This window comes from Netta rufina (assembly GCF_964035555.1).
Source record: "Netta rufina genome assembly, chromosome: 7".
Classification (NCBI taxonomy): Eukaryota; Metazoa; Chordata; class Aves; order Anseriformes; family Anatidae; genus Netta; species Netta rufina.
In genome coordinates, this window is record NC_140130.1 from 18,938,757 (window position 1) to 18,956,561 (window position 17,805).

Consider the following 17,805-nt stretch of genomic DNA (forward strand, 5'->3'; position numbering starts at 1 on the left):
AGTGGGGAGGAAAAAAATGCCTCATGTTAAATCCATATCCTAAACCACACTGAATGTGGTGACGTCCTAGAACTGCGATCTTACCAAATGCCCTTCTGGCCACCTCACCCACCTTGCGCACCTTTCCATTGTCCTTGAACCAGCAAAAGGATGCTGCAAGAAAATCCAAAGATGGCAACAGTACAGCTACGTAGAACAGTACCTTTTGACTTGTGGATAAAAAGTGTGTCCACTCTTTCCAGGTAAGCTGATATCTAAACTTCCAAGCATTATGTTTTGCAGTCTTTCTCCGGCTTGCCCAAGTACTACAGCACATGTAAAAACAACAGAATAAGTGTCACTGAGAGCATACTCACTGTACAATTACTCATGATACATGAGTATACCATAACAAAATGTGCCTTTTCACTGGTTTTGCCAGAAATAGAATTGTCTATGCTGTACATAAGCTCATTCTACTTGGGGACTTTAGCACTTCGACTCCCAACAGTTAAACATCCTAATGTTGAAAAAAACTCTTCCATTTCCTTCTGCAGGAGGTGATTCCTCTTCTCAGCATCTTCACGAGCACGTTCAGAATTCCGCAGCTTTATCTCCAGCATCGTGTATTTCTTTCGTTCTTGGTCCAGTTCTTCTTCTAGCCTAACCACTTGCTTCCTCAGGTCTGAACTTGTTTCTTCAATTCTTAAAACCAAAGGGGAGAAAGAGGGGAAAAAAAAAAAAAAAAAAAGCTTTTTAAGTGTCTTGATAAATACTGCTAATAGCTATAATAAATATAAGCCGTTCAGCTTAAAAAAAAAAATCTTCATTCTAAAAGGAAGTTTTAAATAAGGGCACTAACTGCCATTTCATAGTCACTTAATGTTGAGTTTATAGGCAGGGACTCCTTGAAAACTGGAGCTTACTTCATTCGTATCTTGAGAAAATAAGCTCAAGTACATCAAGTCTTACAAAATGCTTAAGTTTTTTGTGAACAGACTGAATGGCTGAGGTAACTCAACTCCTGAATCAGGTTGAGTTCAAATACATAATTTGCAATATAAAGGTCTACTGTCTGTTTTTATCCTGGTACTGTTTCCCCATAAGGGTATCCACTACAGGGCAACATCCTTGAAGTCTTAGGAATGAGGTCACAGTCCTTCCTCGCCATCCATTTATGGTATTTCCTGTACATTTTGTTACTGACAACGGAAGGGGTGAGTAAAAGTTTTTCACACTTTACAATATTTTACAGAAAATAACATTTTTTATGTGGAAGACTCTGAAGAACAGACCTGAAATAGTTCATCTGTGCACAAAGCTCTAATGCAAGACTCAGAGCTTTTCTCTAAGGAAGTCAAAGAATAAGGTTCATGTTTTTGGATTTGAAACAAGCGCAGAAGGGACATCACTTGCTGTCCTCCCAATCTTGTTTCCTAATCGCAAGACAGAGTAGTAATGTTAATACGGAAGTAATATGTCCAGATGGCAATTTCTGATCATTAGAACAACCAGATTGTGATTTTAAAAATCAGGTTCTTCCTTGGAAAAGTGTGGCCCCGTACTTTAAAAAAAAATAAAAACTAGATGACACATAATTTCAGTAAACAGTAATAATACCCAACTGTAAAAATGGAGTGCTTGGCTTCCCTCTGAAATGGTGAATGGGATATTTTTACACAGGCTAAATGACACTCAGAAAGGACATGCTACAGTCCCTACAACATCAAAAAAAGAACTAGACCTCAGAAGAACCTGAATTACATGGTAAATGTTTGTACCATGAAGTTTTAGGAGTCAACTACAGCAGCCTAGACTAACTGTCCATGTTCTGAATTACACATGTTCACAGTACTTACTTACAAAGTTTCTACCTATACAATATAATAGTCCAATAGTCTGCTCCAAGATACTTCCAGTTTCTTGAGAGTCCCAGGTTGTAAACATGAATTACTGAAACTCAACAGAAAATGCCTGTTAATTATACTAACCTCGAGGGAGAAATGCTCTGGAACAGACTGGTTACAGGAAGGCCATAAAACTTGCCTCCCTCTGACTAAGAGAGAGAAAATGGGCAGTTGATAATGATAAATAGCAGCTTTTCCATCAGCAAGTGTTCCTTACCTCTGCCCCAGGCAGGTACCGACGTTGCTTTCCCTCCACTTACTTATGTATGTGCCAACAAAAAGCTCACACACCTTCATTAAAACATGCCCTGCTACACAGACTGAGTTCTGCAAACCACACAAGCACATGTACAATTGTAAAGGAATTAATTATTACTTTTGGGGACTAAGTTATCTTCAATAAAATAAAGCTAGTGAGACAGCCCAAAATTTTACTGTTAAACTGCTGCATTTCTTTACTCTAGTTAGCTCCCCTCCTCTTTTCACAGGAGCAGACTTTTATATGCAGTCTCAAAAGGGACATATCTTTGCACATGTAAATTGCTGCAGCTGCAGTAAAAACATTGCAAGATTTTTGAGAGCTAAAAAACTTGGCTTGAAATTCCTAGACTTGTCAGCAAAATGCTTAAGGCTGTAATCCTGAACAGCTGGAATCATCCTGTTTAATACAAAAAGGCAGCGATTGCATCTCATCTGGTTTTATGAAAATACTAGCTCATTAGGCATTTTCCTCTCAGCTACTTTGCCCTATGAGACCTGGCCAATTTATAGTCCTCCCCTCCAGTTATGCTCTTTGGTGCTCTTTGTCCCTTTCCCACTGAAGTGGAAAGGCAGGTGTTAGAGCTGAAATAGCCAAGAACATGGCAGGAATGACAAACAGGGCTTCCTGACATCCCTGACAGCTGAAGGCCATTGGAACAGTGCTATCAATATGAGCTGGGAAGCCATCTCTTCCCTCACGCAGCAGGTAAGATGCCCAGCTACACATTTCCAAGTTTTGCAGACCAGTCTCACTTCTGTTACTCTATCCCTGCAACAAGGCTTGCTAGGGCAGTCCTGCACAATTAAATACAAGGCACATAGCATCCTCACTACCATCCTCACTCACAGACCTTTTCCAACACACCATACTAGCAACCAGTGGTGATCTCACCAGCTCTTTAGGCCGGGACGCAACAAGGCAGGGAAAGCTTTTCTCCCATTCTAATGCTGTAACTGAACTGCTATGCAGCCTGCTGGTCCTTCCAGCTTCACACAGCAAGGCAACACAAGGTAGGAAGCAGAAAAGGTGCAGAGGCTGGCAAGCCACCACCACAGCACATTTTAAAATATAGCAGGAAGGTAACAAGTAAAAGTCCTACCTTAACAGCTGGCCCACTGGTAGAGATCACAGTTCAGACTAGAGCTTTCCAAAACACCTTTTGAGAAATTACTTTAACAAGAAAAAAGATGCAACAAGCTTAGCTTCAAGCTGTACTATAAACGGTCATGTACTTTTGGTACCATGTTTAGAAGACCTGTACACGGTACCAGAGTTTTAATAATTTAGGAAGTATAACACTAATACCTTAACACAAAAAAATGCTGAGAAGAAATAAATTTCTAAGAAATGGGACTACAGCCTTTCTGTAATGCAACACACTAGTACTGGTATGCAATTTTGCATATGTCTGTACATTAAAACATACAATTCTTTTAAACAACCATACTTACATCATGTGCATTTTTCCCTAAGTACTTGTCTGAAAGTAATTCTATTAAGCACTTAAACTCATAGAAACTAATATACCAACTCAGACAAATTAATAAATATGACTCTTCCTATTTATTCATAGTATTTTCTACTTCTTACAGCCCCTATCCTCACACACACCTCTCCTGAAAACCTGAAAAACATCAGAGGGGGCAAAGAACCACGCAGTTCAGCGCTCTGCTGTACAAGCAGCACCTTGCTGCTACTTTGAGTCAGCGGCGTGCTGTGTGAGCAAATGACTGCTATAAGTACATCTATAAATGTTGCTTTTGATTTTAGAAGCTCAACACAAAATGGCTGCTGAAAAAGTTATAACTGAGATGCAATAACAACAAAAACAACAGAGAATAGTCAAAATCCATTCCCTGAACAAAGTTCCTCCTGGGAAAAGCAGCAAAAAACTTTCAATTTCTGACTGATTTGACACAAGTCTCAGCACATGCAAAGACCTACAGAATTCCCTGTAGAGGCCTGACCACCCTAGGTCCCATTCCCCCCCCACAAGACAGATGTTTGCCTCCCTGTTTCTCCCCAGACACTGACAAAGAGCAGACTTTGGGTTTACCTGTGCTGTTCCAATTTCCACTGAAAACAGAATGAGCAATACTGGCATCTCCTGTGTACTGGAAATCCTGTTTTTTGATCCTCTTTTTTCTCAGAGAGAAAAGATGTACTCACAGAACAGTGAGGAAAGACCAGATCCATATTTGTAGTCTCCCAAAGCCAAGCTCCAGGTCTGAGAACCCAATACACTTGGTAGCCCACACCCGCATTCAGACAGGGGTAAGGATGTTAAAAGAGTTCTGTAACCCCCCTCCCCCTCCCCACCAACATTACCTTTTGATACTGGTCTCGTACTCAGTCCTCTGTTTGCTCAGTTCTGTCTTTAGCTCCACCACCAAGCTCTGTAAGGCTCTAGAGCATTTGACAGAGTCTCTGGAAGCTGCAGCTGGGTTGCTGTGTTCACTGCTGCTGCTGCAAGCGTCAAACCTGTCGATGCTGTTCTCCAGATCTGCAGTCTTGACCTCACTCTGAGACAGCGAGCCCTGAGTCATCCACTCAGTCTGGAGAGAGCTTAAAGCTGAAGAGTCACTGGCCCGACAGGCTGGGCAGCTGCTGACCGAGTCCACCACGGAGATCTCGCATGATGATGTCGACCACGTGGTGCTGGCCATGCTGTGTGTGCTAAGGGAGAGGCTGGACGAAGGGACGTTGTCATAAGTAGAGAGTCTTTGGGAAGAACACGAGTCTTTCATTCGTTCCCCAGAGGCTGTCCGGCGGTGGCCTCGGAGCGAGTACAGTCCGTTCATCAGCCAGTTCCCACTGGAGGAAAGGTTGGGGATATCTAAGGATGAGCTGCCCAGCTTTGGACTCACAGACCGTGCTCCTGGCTGGCGGAAAGAGTATTTCCAGGGAGGCAGCGTCTGCACTCTTTTGCTGGGGCTGGTGGCAGGCTGAGTCAATTTGCCGCTGCGCTCTGGAGAGGTGTTATTCACCACGGGTCCAGGGGTGGCCTCTGGTGCCACAGCATTGCCAGAGGGCGAATCGGCAGGGCTGGGAACGCAGCTTTCTGACCTGTCCTCCCCATCCTCCTCAGAGATCCACTCCACGGTGTTGCGTGGACGCATGGGTCTGATTTCCAGCTGGCTCCCTGGCACATCTGCCTGGGGAACAGCAAAGATTCGGCCCTGTTCACTTATCAGCACCGTCATCAGGTGCTGCACCAGGGAGGTTCCTGTGGGGAGGAAACAAAGGCAAAAATTCCATGAGATGTGGCAGACCTGAGGCGCGCACTCCCTGTCTGTGAGATGCTGTGTGAACTCCTCGTGAGGCTGACACATGCAAGTGTGAGTTCAGCTCCTGAATGCAGCCAACTAATGTACTACAAGTGACCGGTACCAATGATTAATAAACGGGTTTGTTTAAGGACACCCATAAGGAAAGCAGAGGAGAACGACGCCTGGAGAACAGGGCATGTCTGTACCACACCATGGCATGGGCTTCAGGCACAGCACCAATTTCAGCACATGGATCCACACAGGACAGCACAGCTCTGCAGAGATGCATGCTGGATCCTGAATGCACTGATGTGGTAGTTGGGATAGAGCACCTTTCTGTCCGGATTCCAAAACTAGCAGGTTTCCACTGATAGATACCCAAGGGGTGTCTACATTGCACAGTCTACATTCACAGTCTAAATAGGCCCAGAGCTAGTGTTCACTAAAGCACCAGAAATTTCAGCCTAGGCCTTCTGCTGCACTCCTGCTGTATAGGGAAACCTGGAGAGAGAATGAGACCTGTATGGCACACGTAGCTGCACGCAAGGTGGAAAAGATATGTTTTGTACCATCACTATCTGCAGACTGGTGTTCACCTCCAATCCTAGTAAAGCATTCAGCAATTTGAAATGAAACCATACTTATGAGGAAACATCTTGAAATACAAGATGGAAGGAAATTAGACTTCAAGTATCCATTGAAGAGTGCCCTGTAAAGGCAGCTTCTCAGACATCTGCCGGGAAAGAACAGCAGAGCCCAGCAGGTTTATGGAACGCTCTGATGACATCTTTACTGATATAGAAAATGAAAACAAGGAAAGAGGTTCTGCTAGGTTTCTAATCAATAAAGACCAAAAGGAAACATTAAATTTTAAGGTAGATGATAAATTTAGGTCACAGCCTAAAGCAACCAAGTGTAGATTATTTAAGATAGGACAGCAAAACCAAAAATGTGTTGCAGGAACATAGGTATGAGGAAACCTTGAAAACTGGAACATAAGGTGCCATAGGGAGCTAATTGACTGGAACAAAGTTTCCTGAAAGAGGCATGGGTGCAGCTACCGCACTGCAGACAACAGCTAGCAGATTCTCAAGGTGACTGACTTGATTAAAAAAGGAGCTTCTCATTGTATTCAAACATTAAAAAAGTAGAAAGTTTACAGCAAGTGCAGAAAGAGTACTTGCAACTATATAAATCCACAGAAATGAGTTGTCACTGCTTTTCAGTACTGTAGGCCATTACAGACTAACAGAGAATATCTCTTACCAAACCTAATACAAAGTATTTTCTACTAAAGCGAAAAACCTTAAAGAGAGCAAATATATCATCATTCTATGTTTACTTATAATCTGAACTAAAGAATAAGACTAACATTCAGAGGTCTATAATAAGGACATGAACACAATAATGAAATCTCAGCCTGGCAGCAAGAGGTATAAGCTCACCTACTGCTTGCATTTAATGTCTATGGATACGCAAGAGAATACACCTCTCTGGAGATAAGGTCATGCTTAACAATGTAGCTGTCAAACTTCAGATATTTCTATTTGAAATTCATGGTTTAAGTTTGGAGAGATGCAATTAAAGTGCTTTTTGTTAAGAACTTGCAGCAGTCTTTCTTTGTATTTATTATTCCTATTACTGTGAAGCTAAAGAAATTTTATTAGGTGTCTTTCCATTCCTCCATTATTCCTATTTAACCAATCTTCTACCCTCTGCTCACATTAAAGCAAAACATTCCCAGTGCTGTTACATTTGCTTTTACGGATTAAGTCTAAAAATCCAGCCACTGGATCCCAATTTGTCTACAATTCAGGTCTCTGTTAATACAGAATTAATTCTAGGTCAGGCCACCCCTGCTGTCTTTATGAGGACTGGGAGAGGCCATGGGGCCACAGCATCTGTGACATCTGTGCACCTACAGACAGAACAAGCACCTTTGCTATCAGCTGAACCATATAATGAAATGCCTTGGGTGAGCTGCCAAGCCCTCCATCTGTACCAGCAGAACAGAAGAATGCTGCTGGCCAAGGCTCCAAGAGTCTTGCCCACCACCGGCCAACCGGCCACAAGGGGCAGTCACTGCATCATGCAGTGGAGGAGGGGTCCTGCTGTGCCCACCTTTATACCCCTGAATAGCCCAGCATCTGCTCCTGCACTACCGTTTTGTCTCCCTAACATTTTGGTAAGGCACTGCCGCTGCTGCACAGGCACGGTCATACTGGTGCTGTGAAGGATTTCCACCACACCGAACATGACAGGAGCTGCCCCCTACAGCTTGCAAGCAGTGCCAGGGCTGATTTGAGGCATGTGGGCACAGCATCCCCCATCTGTGCCTATTGCCAGATGAATCCATCAATTCTTTCTACAGGCTTGCAAGGATCCCACAGAACTTGCTGCAGAGGCCCTGCCAAAGCTCACAAGCTGTGCTCCACTGCACGTGGGAGAGGCTGTGCCCCAGCCCTAGTGTCAGCCAGCCAGAGATCCTGCCCTGGGTATTTACTGACCCCTATGGAGGTAGATAATTTTCAAACTTCAGATTTTTACATATTAATCAGAAGAAATGAGAATTCATACCTGCAACCAAGTCCTAATTGTCTGGTGCAGTGAGGTTCAGCAGAGTCTCAAGCTAGGGCAGTGCACAAATAACTACAGACTATGAGATTTTATTTTTTTTCAGTCATAATTTAAAAAACAAAAAAACAAAACAAAACAAAAAAACAGTATTGTTTCATCCCATCATTTCACTTCCTCTTCCTCTAGAGCCCAGCTATTCCTGCAGTCTAGCACAAGAAAGATGCAATGACCAAGCAATTGCAGCAAAACCTGATGTCGACAGTCTGTTTTTCTACCTTATCTGAACCCTAAACAAATAAAAGCTGTCACCTCAAAAGAACAAACTTTACAGCAAATATACCCACAGCAACTCCGTAATTAGTCAGGGCCTAGTAACATACTTTTGTTCCAGGCTTGGTTTTCATTTTTTTCCTTTTAAACTCAGGAAATCAATATACATGCAAACATCTGAGATATGACTGGAGTATTTTGTATTTTCTAGCACAATGTAAAAACATCAGAATTTACCAGTGATTTTTCACTTATTCCTTGGGTTCTGTGAAGATCTGACCCATACGCAGTCTGCTTGGAAGACGACACTTCTAAGACACCTACCTTTAGCCCCTGTAGCACAGTAAGAACTGCAGTACCTCCTTCATTGTGCACTGGGCGTCCCTTGCAGGGAGCTAAATGCACCAGAATGCACCAATGCTAAACAACATTAGTCTGGTACTTAACATGGTCCTTCTGAAGAATATTTGACCTTTCATTTTAGCAGTAGGTTCCACACAACAACTTGCAACAGGGCAGAGGCATCTCCATGTAGTGGAGAAGAGAGACACTCCCACACCAGTGGCAAGTGGGATAGTGGCAGCCACACTGGTACATCCACTCATGGGCACCAATAAAAGGGATCGCTTGACTTGTTGTTGACTGTGCAACAGTCAACAAGTGACACAACTACCAACGGCTGTATGACTTTCAGCATATTCCTGCAGCCCCAAAACACAGATGCTGTGTTACCTCAACAACAGGAGTACCTACCTTCCATCATGGTCACAGGATCTTCCATTTTGGGTCGTAATATATTTGGTCCAAATACTGTAGCCAGGTTCTGGACACTCATCTTGTTAATGCTGGAGTGAGCCTGAACTTCATCAAGGAACCTTGAAAAGCCCCCCCAGAAAAATCATAGGAGGAGAGGAATATAAAGTAAGTCACTTCTCATACTTGTAGACATTCTGAGGCAGGAACAGCTTTGTCCCATGCTTACACAACCCGAGCATCTAAAATGCTCCTATGGACTAACTGCAGCTCAGATACTCAATAACAATCCCCAGGTTCCTTGTTTGAGTGAGGCAGGACAGGATGGCTTCTGCCAAAGGGACTTCTGGGTATGAAAATACAGGTGTTCATATTTTTATGGGAATTTTCCAGTTATACAGAGTGGTTTCTGTCAGCTTTTACCTACAGATGTAATAGAAGTAAAAAGATATTTTACTTCTCTCCTCATCCTAGAACTAAGCATCCTGTGGGAAGAGCTTTATTTCTTGAATCTGTCAAAATACAGATAAAGAGCTTCCTGTGACTGCATCAGCTGGGCAAACATCAACACGTTAAACAGACTCTGTGCAAGCCAAAGATAGCACATGAAGAAATGCAGACAGACTGGCTATCCATATGTATAAGCTGGAAATCAGCAGAATGTTTCTAACAGTTAATTTTGTAATTTGGAACAGCCTCCCAATAGGAACTATAGGAGGCTGTAACAAACACCGAAATAGCCTGTAATTAGCCTAGTTATGAAAAGGACCATAGGACATGGAACCGCATAAGAGCTGGAAACACATCTTGGTGGCCTCAGAGGTGAACACTTGTGCTTGACCTATACTCTGTCTTGCTCATTTTGGGACGATTAGAGGGGTTTTGGTAGTCAAAATGTTTCCTCACTATTCTGTACTGCTCGGTTGGCAAATTTTTGAATGCTTCTGCTTGCAGTCTGACTTTTGTAGGAACTCCCATTTTTTATGTGGCTTCCACTGTGCTGAGGCCCAAGAACTCTCAGTTCTCTTCTGTAAGCCAGAAGCAAAATCTACTTGCCTTTCCTTTCCTCGGTTCTTCACTTAGAAACATATATGATTATATTCCCCTGTCTCAGACTTTTGCTGTGCAGTGCTCAGATACTAACACAAATGACTACGGAAGCACGTCACAAGGCACAATGAATTTTTCAAAGCATTCAAAAGCACATTTCAGAATCCATACCCTTAGGAAAGGCTTGGTATCTCCTGAATAAAGCATGGGCTTCATGTTTCATGTCAGTGTTTGTGTCTATTCCCTGCTGCAGATGTGTAAATCCCACTGATGATAAAAAAGATTTTGAGTCTACTGCAGAGATCACAATACAACATGAAGTTCTTTACGTTGTATGTGGGCTAACAGTCCATTCCAGCTCCCCAGCCATTCCATCCCACTTGGAACTGGCAGAGTCAGCAGAGAAACTAGGGGAGACAAGGCTGTGGAGTCCCTGTACTCCAAGCCACTCTCATCCCCACTTCCAAATCAGAGCTGAGGTCAGACTGGCGATACTATCTGCTACTCAGATTGTGTTATAAGTACTCCAAACGCGCAGTGCCTGGAACTACTGCCTGTCTTTATTGGTCTTTAAGTGCTTCTGAAACAGACAATACAACATATTTGCATCATTGATGCCTGCTGCCCGGGTTGTGGGTGACAGCCACATGTTTTATAGGAGCTGTAAGTTATGTGTAAGTGATGTTTGAATATTCGAACTTTCAGAGTAAATTATTTATATCTGTGATTGAGCCTCACAAAACTTAGCGACTTTTCCAAGTGTTAATTCATTTCACTTACTTGCATATGTATTTCAGGAGGTTGTAGTTAGCTTGGGGCAAATTCTTCACCTGTTTAACCAGTTCCTGGGTACCCTGAGGGACAGGAAAAACAAGAAAGGAGACGTATTGATATAAATAACGCAAAGCAGATGTGACTCTTTCAGTGCTACAAAGTCCTCTTTCTAGAGTCAAAACCATGAGCATGATAGCACAATGAGGCTTTTGTTTTTGTTTTTTAAAGAAGGTATCATCCACTTTGTTGTTCCTTACCTCTCAGGTGGGAGCACAAGTCCCACTCCCAAGTTTAACGACCCCAGACACATAATGGCTGTGAGCACAAGAGACCTGGCTCAGTTTTGCTTCCTGCCAAGCTCCTGCTTGCCTTGATACAGGGGCAGTACTTGACCCTGCTTCAGAAAGTTGTCCCAGGTCTGGTGCAGAAGACTGATGCAGAAACTCTCTGACAGGATCAAAACCCTGTTACTTGCACTTCTAAAGCTTGCAAATACCAAATATGCCACAGAATTATTTGATGGCATTACAAAGGTCATTTGACCCAACTCCCCCACCCTCCCTATCTACTGTACGGCTGCACAACCTCCCCCAGCCTGAAAGAGGTACCAGTATGTCCCTTAGTTCAGAGATGGAAAACCAAGGCAAGGGATACATAAGGAATCCTTGCAAATGACAGATCCACCTGGAAGAGAACCAGAAGTCATCCAGACCGATTTCTCTGTCCTAGCATGCACAGGTGCTCTTGAACAAATAGCATTGCGAAGATTTATTGCCTTCCTGTAAGCAGAGGCTGAGGTGTGAGGAGAATGATTCATTGCTTTGATGGGATTAGAACCGGTGGTCCCAGCAAGAGAGATCCACTACATACAGTATCCAAACACTAGAGTGCCAAGACAGCTCTATATAGGAGACAGCTCTATATAGGAGTGCTGTTGGCACAAAAAGCAGCAGAAATTATCCCAGAGATACATTACTGCCAAGATCTTTTCCCAGCCTGAATGTTAGCTGGATTTTTTTCTTTAAAATTCCAGAAGACAGGGAAAAATAACTAACTAAATAAAGCAGCTGGGCTGTCTAGAACAAAAGGAAAACCACCCACTCTGCAAACCACTAAGTCAGCATGCTTATTCTCCAATTCCCCAAACACCAAAAAAAAAAAACAAAAAAAAAACAAAACAAAACAAAACAAAACAAAACAAAAAAAAAAAAACACTTTTGGGCAAAAGAAAAGGGCTGCAGAATTCTTGAAGTTGTATCACAGATTGAAACACTGAAGCCCCAACAGCCAGGACTTCACTCAGTTCTCCAAATCAGTGCAAATCCTCTTAATCCTCTTGTCAGTTTAACAGTTAATGTAAAAACCTTCAGCTAGGGAAGACTGCTTATCTTCAAAGTCTGGTAACAGGTACTAGTATAAAGGTACTGGCAAATATGCCTTTTCTGTACCCTGCCTATCTGAAACTTTGAGGCACTGAGTATGCTATAAACAGATTGCAGTAATGCTGAACTGAGCAGAAGAGAAATTTTCGTTAAAAAGCTAACAACATTCCAATTTGACTACCTCCTTTTTAATTACTTACTTCTATTTGCAGTCATTCTGAGCTGTGACACACTTCCTCATAAACTTTCTGTCTTTCCATTAAAATGTAAGATGAGAGATCTGCTTCAGAAATGACTTAGAACCCTGAAGCTACTTAAAGCATATAATGAAAATCTCTGACTCAGAAGGTATTGTCCTGCTGCAGTCTCACCATCATTTACTGGTTCCTTTCAATGCAGTTACCCTGGAGGCTTGCTTACTTTTTGAGACAGCTAAACTTTCTGTGTGAAGATCGATATCCAAACACATTTGTGAAGAGTGATAGCTGTTAGCTAATGAGAGAAGACTGCTAAATAATGATGGAGAAATTTCAGAAGCAGTTGGTTCAAAGCCAGAGAAGTGTCGATGGGCCGCTTTCATTTCAAACCTTCCTCTATTTTTTTAGGGAATGTCAGGGAAGGGATTCTGTTGGCCTGAATATCCTTCAACTAATAAAAACTTGAAACTGAACAAAAAAAAAAAAAGACAAAAAAAATTCTTAGAAGTGGTAAGTCCTTTTAAATTCCTCAGGTTAAAAATCATGCCAGTTTAGCAGAGACAACAATGGAGACACTAATAAAAGACCGGTCACTTTTGAAAATCTCAAATCCCCTTTCTTAAACTTCTGAAAACATTTGAATCAAGGGAAGCTGCTATTGATGTGAAGGTTAAGGTCAGTTTTTCAGATCATCCAGCTTTCAAGTGAGGAGTTTGAACTAGATACAGTTGAGCTAACAAACCTCTCTCTTGACTTTTGCTCTGTAACCCAGTTTATTTCAAATACAGAAATCAGAATGACATTTGGCACTGTATTTCAAGTGCTCTGAATTAAAATATCGCAGCTTCTCTGGATGCAAGAGAGGACTTTGGAACCGAAATGTAGGCAGTTTTGAACAGCTGGAAACATGATCTAATGGTACAGGACCCTATCTGAAAGAAAAAATAGTTCTAAAAATTTATCACCCATGCTCTGTCACAAGACATCACAACAATGGGATTACACAGAGAGGATCTTTAGATTCATCAAGGCACGAGCACTTTCCAGGTTCCAAAAAAATAGAAAAGCTCCCTCTCCTGCTGCAGGCATCTCAGGAACTTAGCAGCACTGCCCCAGGCCTGTACGTACTAGCCTCCTGACCAACAGATGCCAAAGGCTGAGCACAGAAACACCACAGCACAAGTGTAAAGAAAAATGCAAGCTAAAAACTGCTGCAATGCTAACAACTAGCACAGCATGGGTCATGCTTTGGCTGCAGCTGAACAGACAACAGAGGCACTATTTTGACGCTCATCATTACGGCACTCTGCAATAACAGCTCTTACCTCCTTGAAAATGCTCCTCTACATCTAATTTACCACAGATGCATGCTTTCCAAGGAGCGGTCCTAAACCCAAGGATTTTGCAATGCATGATGTAACATTGCAAACTAACAGGGAGTTTCTAGTTGGGCTGAAAACTAACAACGCTTCTCATATTCCCCCACATTCAGTTCCCTCTTTAAAATCTCAAAGCTGTGTGTTCAGCCCACTGAACTGCTGCGTGCATCTCTAGAGGATAGGCCATAGTGAAGGCTAAAATACTGCCATGTCAAGTCAGTCTGACTCAAATTTGAGTTTTTAAAGATTTGAAGATCCTTCATTCATTCTTAAGTCCTTCCTCAAAACCACCTGGGATCTGAATCAGATCTTTTTTAATGCTGCAGCCCTGCTGAGATACCTGGAGGCCTCAACACAACTCGAGCACTCTTAAATTTGTTTGCATTCTGGCACCAGAGGTCGGTTGGGTGCAGAACAAAGACAAACAGCAGTCAATGAAAAATGGAAGCTTGGGACAATGCTGGAGTACTTTTTGATGCAGATGGAAATTAGGCCAATCAAAGATCATAGTAATTCGTATCTATGCTCACAATGTAGCAGCATAGCAGCACGAAGTACCAGCTGTTTTATCTGAATTGCTATTTTGCCCTAAGTAATTCCATTTTTATTTTGGGGGTGGAGGGGCTTCAACTATACAAAATATTTGAGTCAAAATGTCTCATTTAAAACCTCCATATGGAAAATTAAAACAAAATATTACTTCAAATTCAAACAATAGTTTGCATTTTGTTTTTGTTGTTGGTGGTGTTGTTTTCCCCAAAATGAAATATTTGACTCTGAAATTCTCTGAATTTCAATGAAACCACATTTTTCAGCAGGGGGACTTTCCAGGTGGGAGGCGATTCAAGCCCTACAGGCTGGGGATGACTGCTCCACGTGCTCCTGAGCACGTACAGCCTCTCCACCCTTGGTGTGTGCACTCTACCTTCCTTTCCAAAAAAAGTAAACAGCCCTTGTTGAGGTTCCAGATTTTCCTGACCAAACAAATGGTTGTTTACAACAGTAGTTTAACAAGGCAACTTGTGCTATCAGCAGTACTGTATTTTGCAAGCTTTCACTTCAGCTCTCTAGTGCTCCTCATCTCCTTTCTAATCCAAAGAGAATAATGCACTACAAGTCGTTTCAGTCTGGCCGTGCTCCCACAAAACCAACACAGATGCTGCTTCCCAAACTGCTGCAGCCTGTGCAGGCAGAATCAGGCAAACTACACAGCTAATAAGCTGAGCAGTGATATACAATTATGTTTGCCTAACTTGGCACTGTCTCTGCTCTTGTGCAATAGTGCTTAACGGATCCAAAACTTCCCAGTATGCACACTCTACGACCAAAATGAAACCAGCTCTGCTGCTTTGGAAATGCTGCTGTTTCTGGTGAGATCAGCCATTCAGCTGTCTGGAGCAAAGCACGCTGCAGAGATGACTGAGGTGCCTGTTAACAAGGCAGAACACGAGCAAATCTTGGAGCTAGCAGACACACACCTGTATTTATTAAGAAACACCCCCAGTGCACTGACACTGAGGTGGGTGTGTCCAGGACACAAACATATGTCCACGTGTGGCACTGCACTGTGTCACGCACAGTTACTTGCTTTCTCGGAGGTGACTAGAGAACAGATTGTGCGAGTGCAGATAGTGGCAAACTCACCTTTTGCCCAAACAAAGCTTATGTTACCAGATATGATGTATTTGATGCATGCAAACAATCTTATGGGCATCACCAAGGACTGGATCGCCCTAGAGCCATCTGCCACTTCAACTAAAGGTAAACCCCAGGCTCCCAGTAAAGAGCACTTTTTACATTCTCCACCAGACAGAGATGTGAGCACGCCCTTGAGGCCACACACAGAAAGGGGACAGAACTGTGGGCTGTGACTTACAAGCCCTCAGGCCTTTGCTTCTTTAGGTGACATAAGTAATAAGGCTTACAACTTTAAACCCCTGTTTAGAAGATGGCACAGTTCCACCCACATTAGACCAGATCCAACGTGCCTCTGCAGTCAGCAAAGAGCTCAGGCATCACCACACAGGGAGCAATATGGACGGAACAGATCAATCAGTCATATTGTAAATTATCCTGCTCCTCCCAAGCGGTGAATCAAAATTTCCATGATTGCCACAGACCCGGAGGTTTTTGTCAGCCCCTTCCCTTGCCTGGAAACTAAACAGAGGAACATCACAGGAAAATTCTGGCAAAGTATTCACACAGCATGATTTCTGCTGCCGTGGAATAGTATCACATTCTGCCCTTTTATAGCGTCCGTCCTTTAAGAAATTCAAAGACTGTCATACTGATCAACATCTCATCCACCAACAACTTTGGGATGCAGAACATGCTGTTCCAATATATGGCACTGAAAACACAGAAGAAGGGAGTGACTTCATAAAGCTTGCTAATGACTCAACAGCAAGGCTGGGAAAGGAACCCAGATCTCCTACCTCACATCTCTTACTAATTATGCTACAGAACAGCATTGTTCAGAAGAAAGAAACACCAGGCTACAAGACTGACTTCAAAACAACTCCCGCTTCAAGCAGGACACTGTGATATTAATGCCCAGTTCATAGCTTCAGGAAAATTCAAGCAAAGTTTTTCAGAACTTCATCAATTTTAAATTAGGAGTGAAGAGTGATGAGAAGGAAGCTGTACTACACTGTGTCTTGGGAATGACCTTCAAGGTAGGAGGCAGATTAGAAGGACCACTGACCTCTCCCTCATCTTTTGAGAGTAGCTGTCCACAAGAAAGAAAGTCTTCATATTTGGCAAAGGGGATGACAGGCTCTGGCAGCTCTCGGAGGTAAAGCTTCAGGAGGGACGCGACAGTGTGAACATCCGTGTTGCTGCAATAGAGAAGAAGGAAGGAAATTTAGAAACCCATGCTACCCCAAAGCCTGACACCTTTTGGAGGGATGGATCAAGGTCCTTCTTAGGGACCAACTAGGCACACAAAAGGGAGTCATTCTGCCACATATCTGTATGAAGCAGGAGGCTCTACCTGGAAACTGGGAAAAAACCCTGTTCTGTCAAGATAAGAACGCGTCTCAGGCCATACAAGGAGCGGAAGGGATACTCCTGCAGTATTGCTTAGGGTAGGGTGGTGCTATGGTTCCTCAGCTCATGAGGATCAGGAAGGTAAGCAATACAGTTCAGGCAAGCACACAGTGATCACACAACAAAGACAACAGAGTTCTGCATCCTCGTGCAATCAAACATCACCTCTGATCCTTTCACTGATCCCTCCTGCTTCATACTTTCGCCAGCTGGCACCCACCCATGCGATGGGCCAGGCTCACAAGTGACTGGCCAAGCCTTCAGAAAAAAACAGACGATGCTATATTTCCCCAGGCCCTCTACTGCCATTTGGTGTGGCTGCACAGCTTCTGGATCACATCTCCTCCCCCAGGCTGGGCTACCTGGTACTACATAGCTCACCTGTTATGTTGGGATATCAGCTTTTCTTTTCTCTCCCACTCGAGGAGCTTCTTTTTCCTCTTCTATCATTTGCTTTAAGTGGGGTTGACATATTAGATCCCATAGTGAAGATGCACCTGTTTTCCCTTTCCATTTCCTACGCAGCTTGCGGTTTATGACAATACCTCACCCATCTGTACAGCTTTCTTAATCTTTGTAGATGACCTCCTCAAAAGGTTTTGGCCACTGGAAATCTAAATAGACCATGACACAGGCTCCCCACAACCTGCCACTGCCCTGACATTCTTTAAAGGAATCTGGGAAAAAAAACGCATCAGTAAACAACAGAGCTTCAAATCCTCACCTCTATCTAAAGGCTCAGTATGTTTATAAACAGGTTTCTGAAATGTAATCAGCTCTGCCAAATACTTTCTCTTTTGCTACTGCAAAAGACAGGTAGCAGGGGCTCAGCAAGGCTCTGGGCTCCTTATGAACTACAAACTCTGCCCAGCAAGCAGGGCGGTAGTGAGGTTATCTGCATTCACTGTACAGAAAAGTAAATTGAGGAGACTCAATTTACATCCCTATGTACTGACTC

At 43.1% G+C, this 17,805-nt stretch overlaps 1 protein-coding gene across 2 annotated transcripts in view; it reads right to left on the bottom strand.

Annotated features, from left to right (window-relative positions):
* Positions 1-455: 455 nt before the first annotated feature.
* Positions 456-17,805, bottom strand: part of ARHGAP22 (Rho GTPase activating protein 22) — a gene marked incomplete at both ends in the record, with an annotated part of 145,307 nt that continues 127,957 nt past the window's right edge. For both annotated transcript variants that reach the window (XM_084290016.1, XM_084290015.1), the window contains 5 exons: positions 456-684; positions 4,477-5,374; positions 9,018-9,139; positions 10,848-10,921; positions 16,504-16,636. In XM_084290016.1, the coding sequence (XP_084146142.1) occupies positions 456-684; positions 4,477-5,374; positions 9,018-9,139; positions 10,848-10,921; positions 16,504-16,636 (1,456 nt within the window). The remainder of the gene's footprint in view (positions 685-4,476; positions 5,375-9,017; positions 9,140-10,847; positions 10,922-16,503; positions 16,637-17,805) is intronic.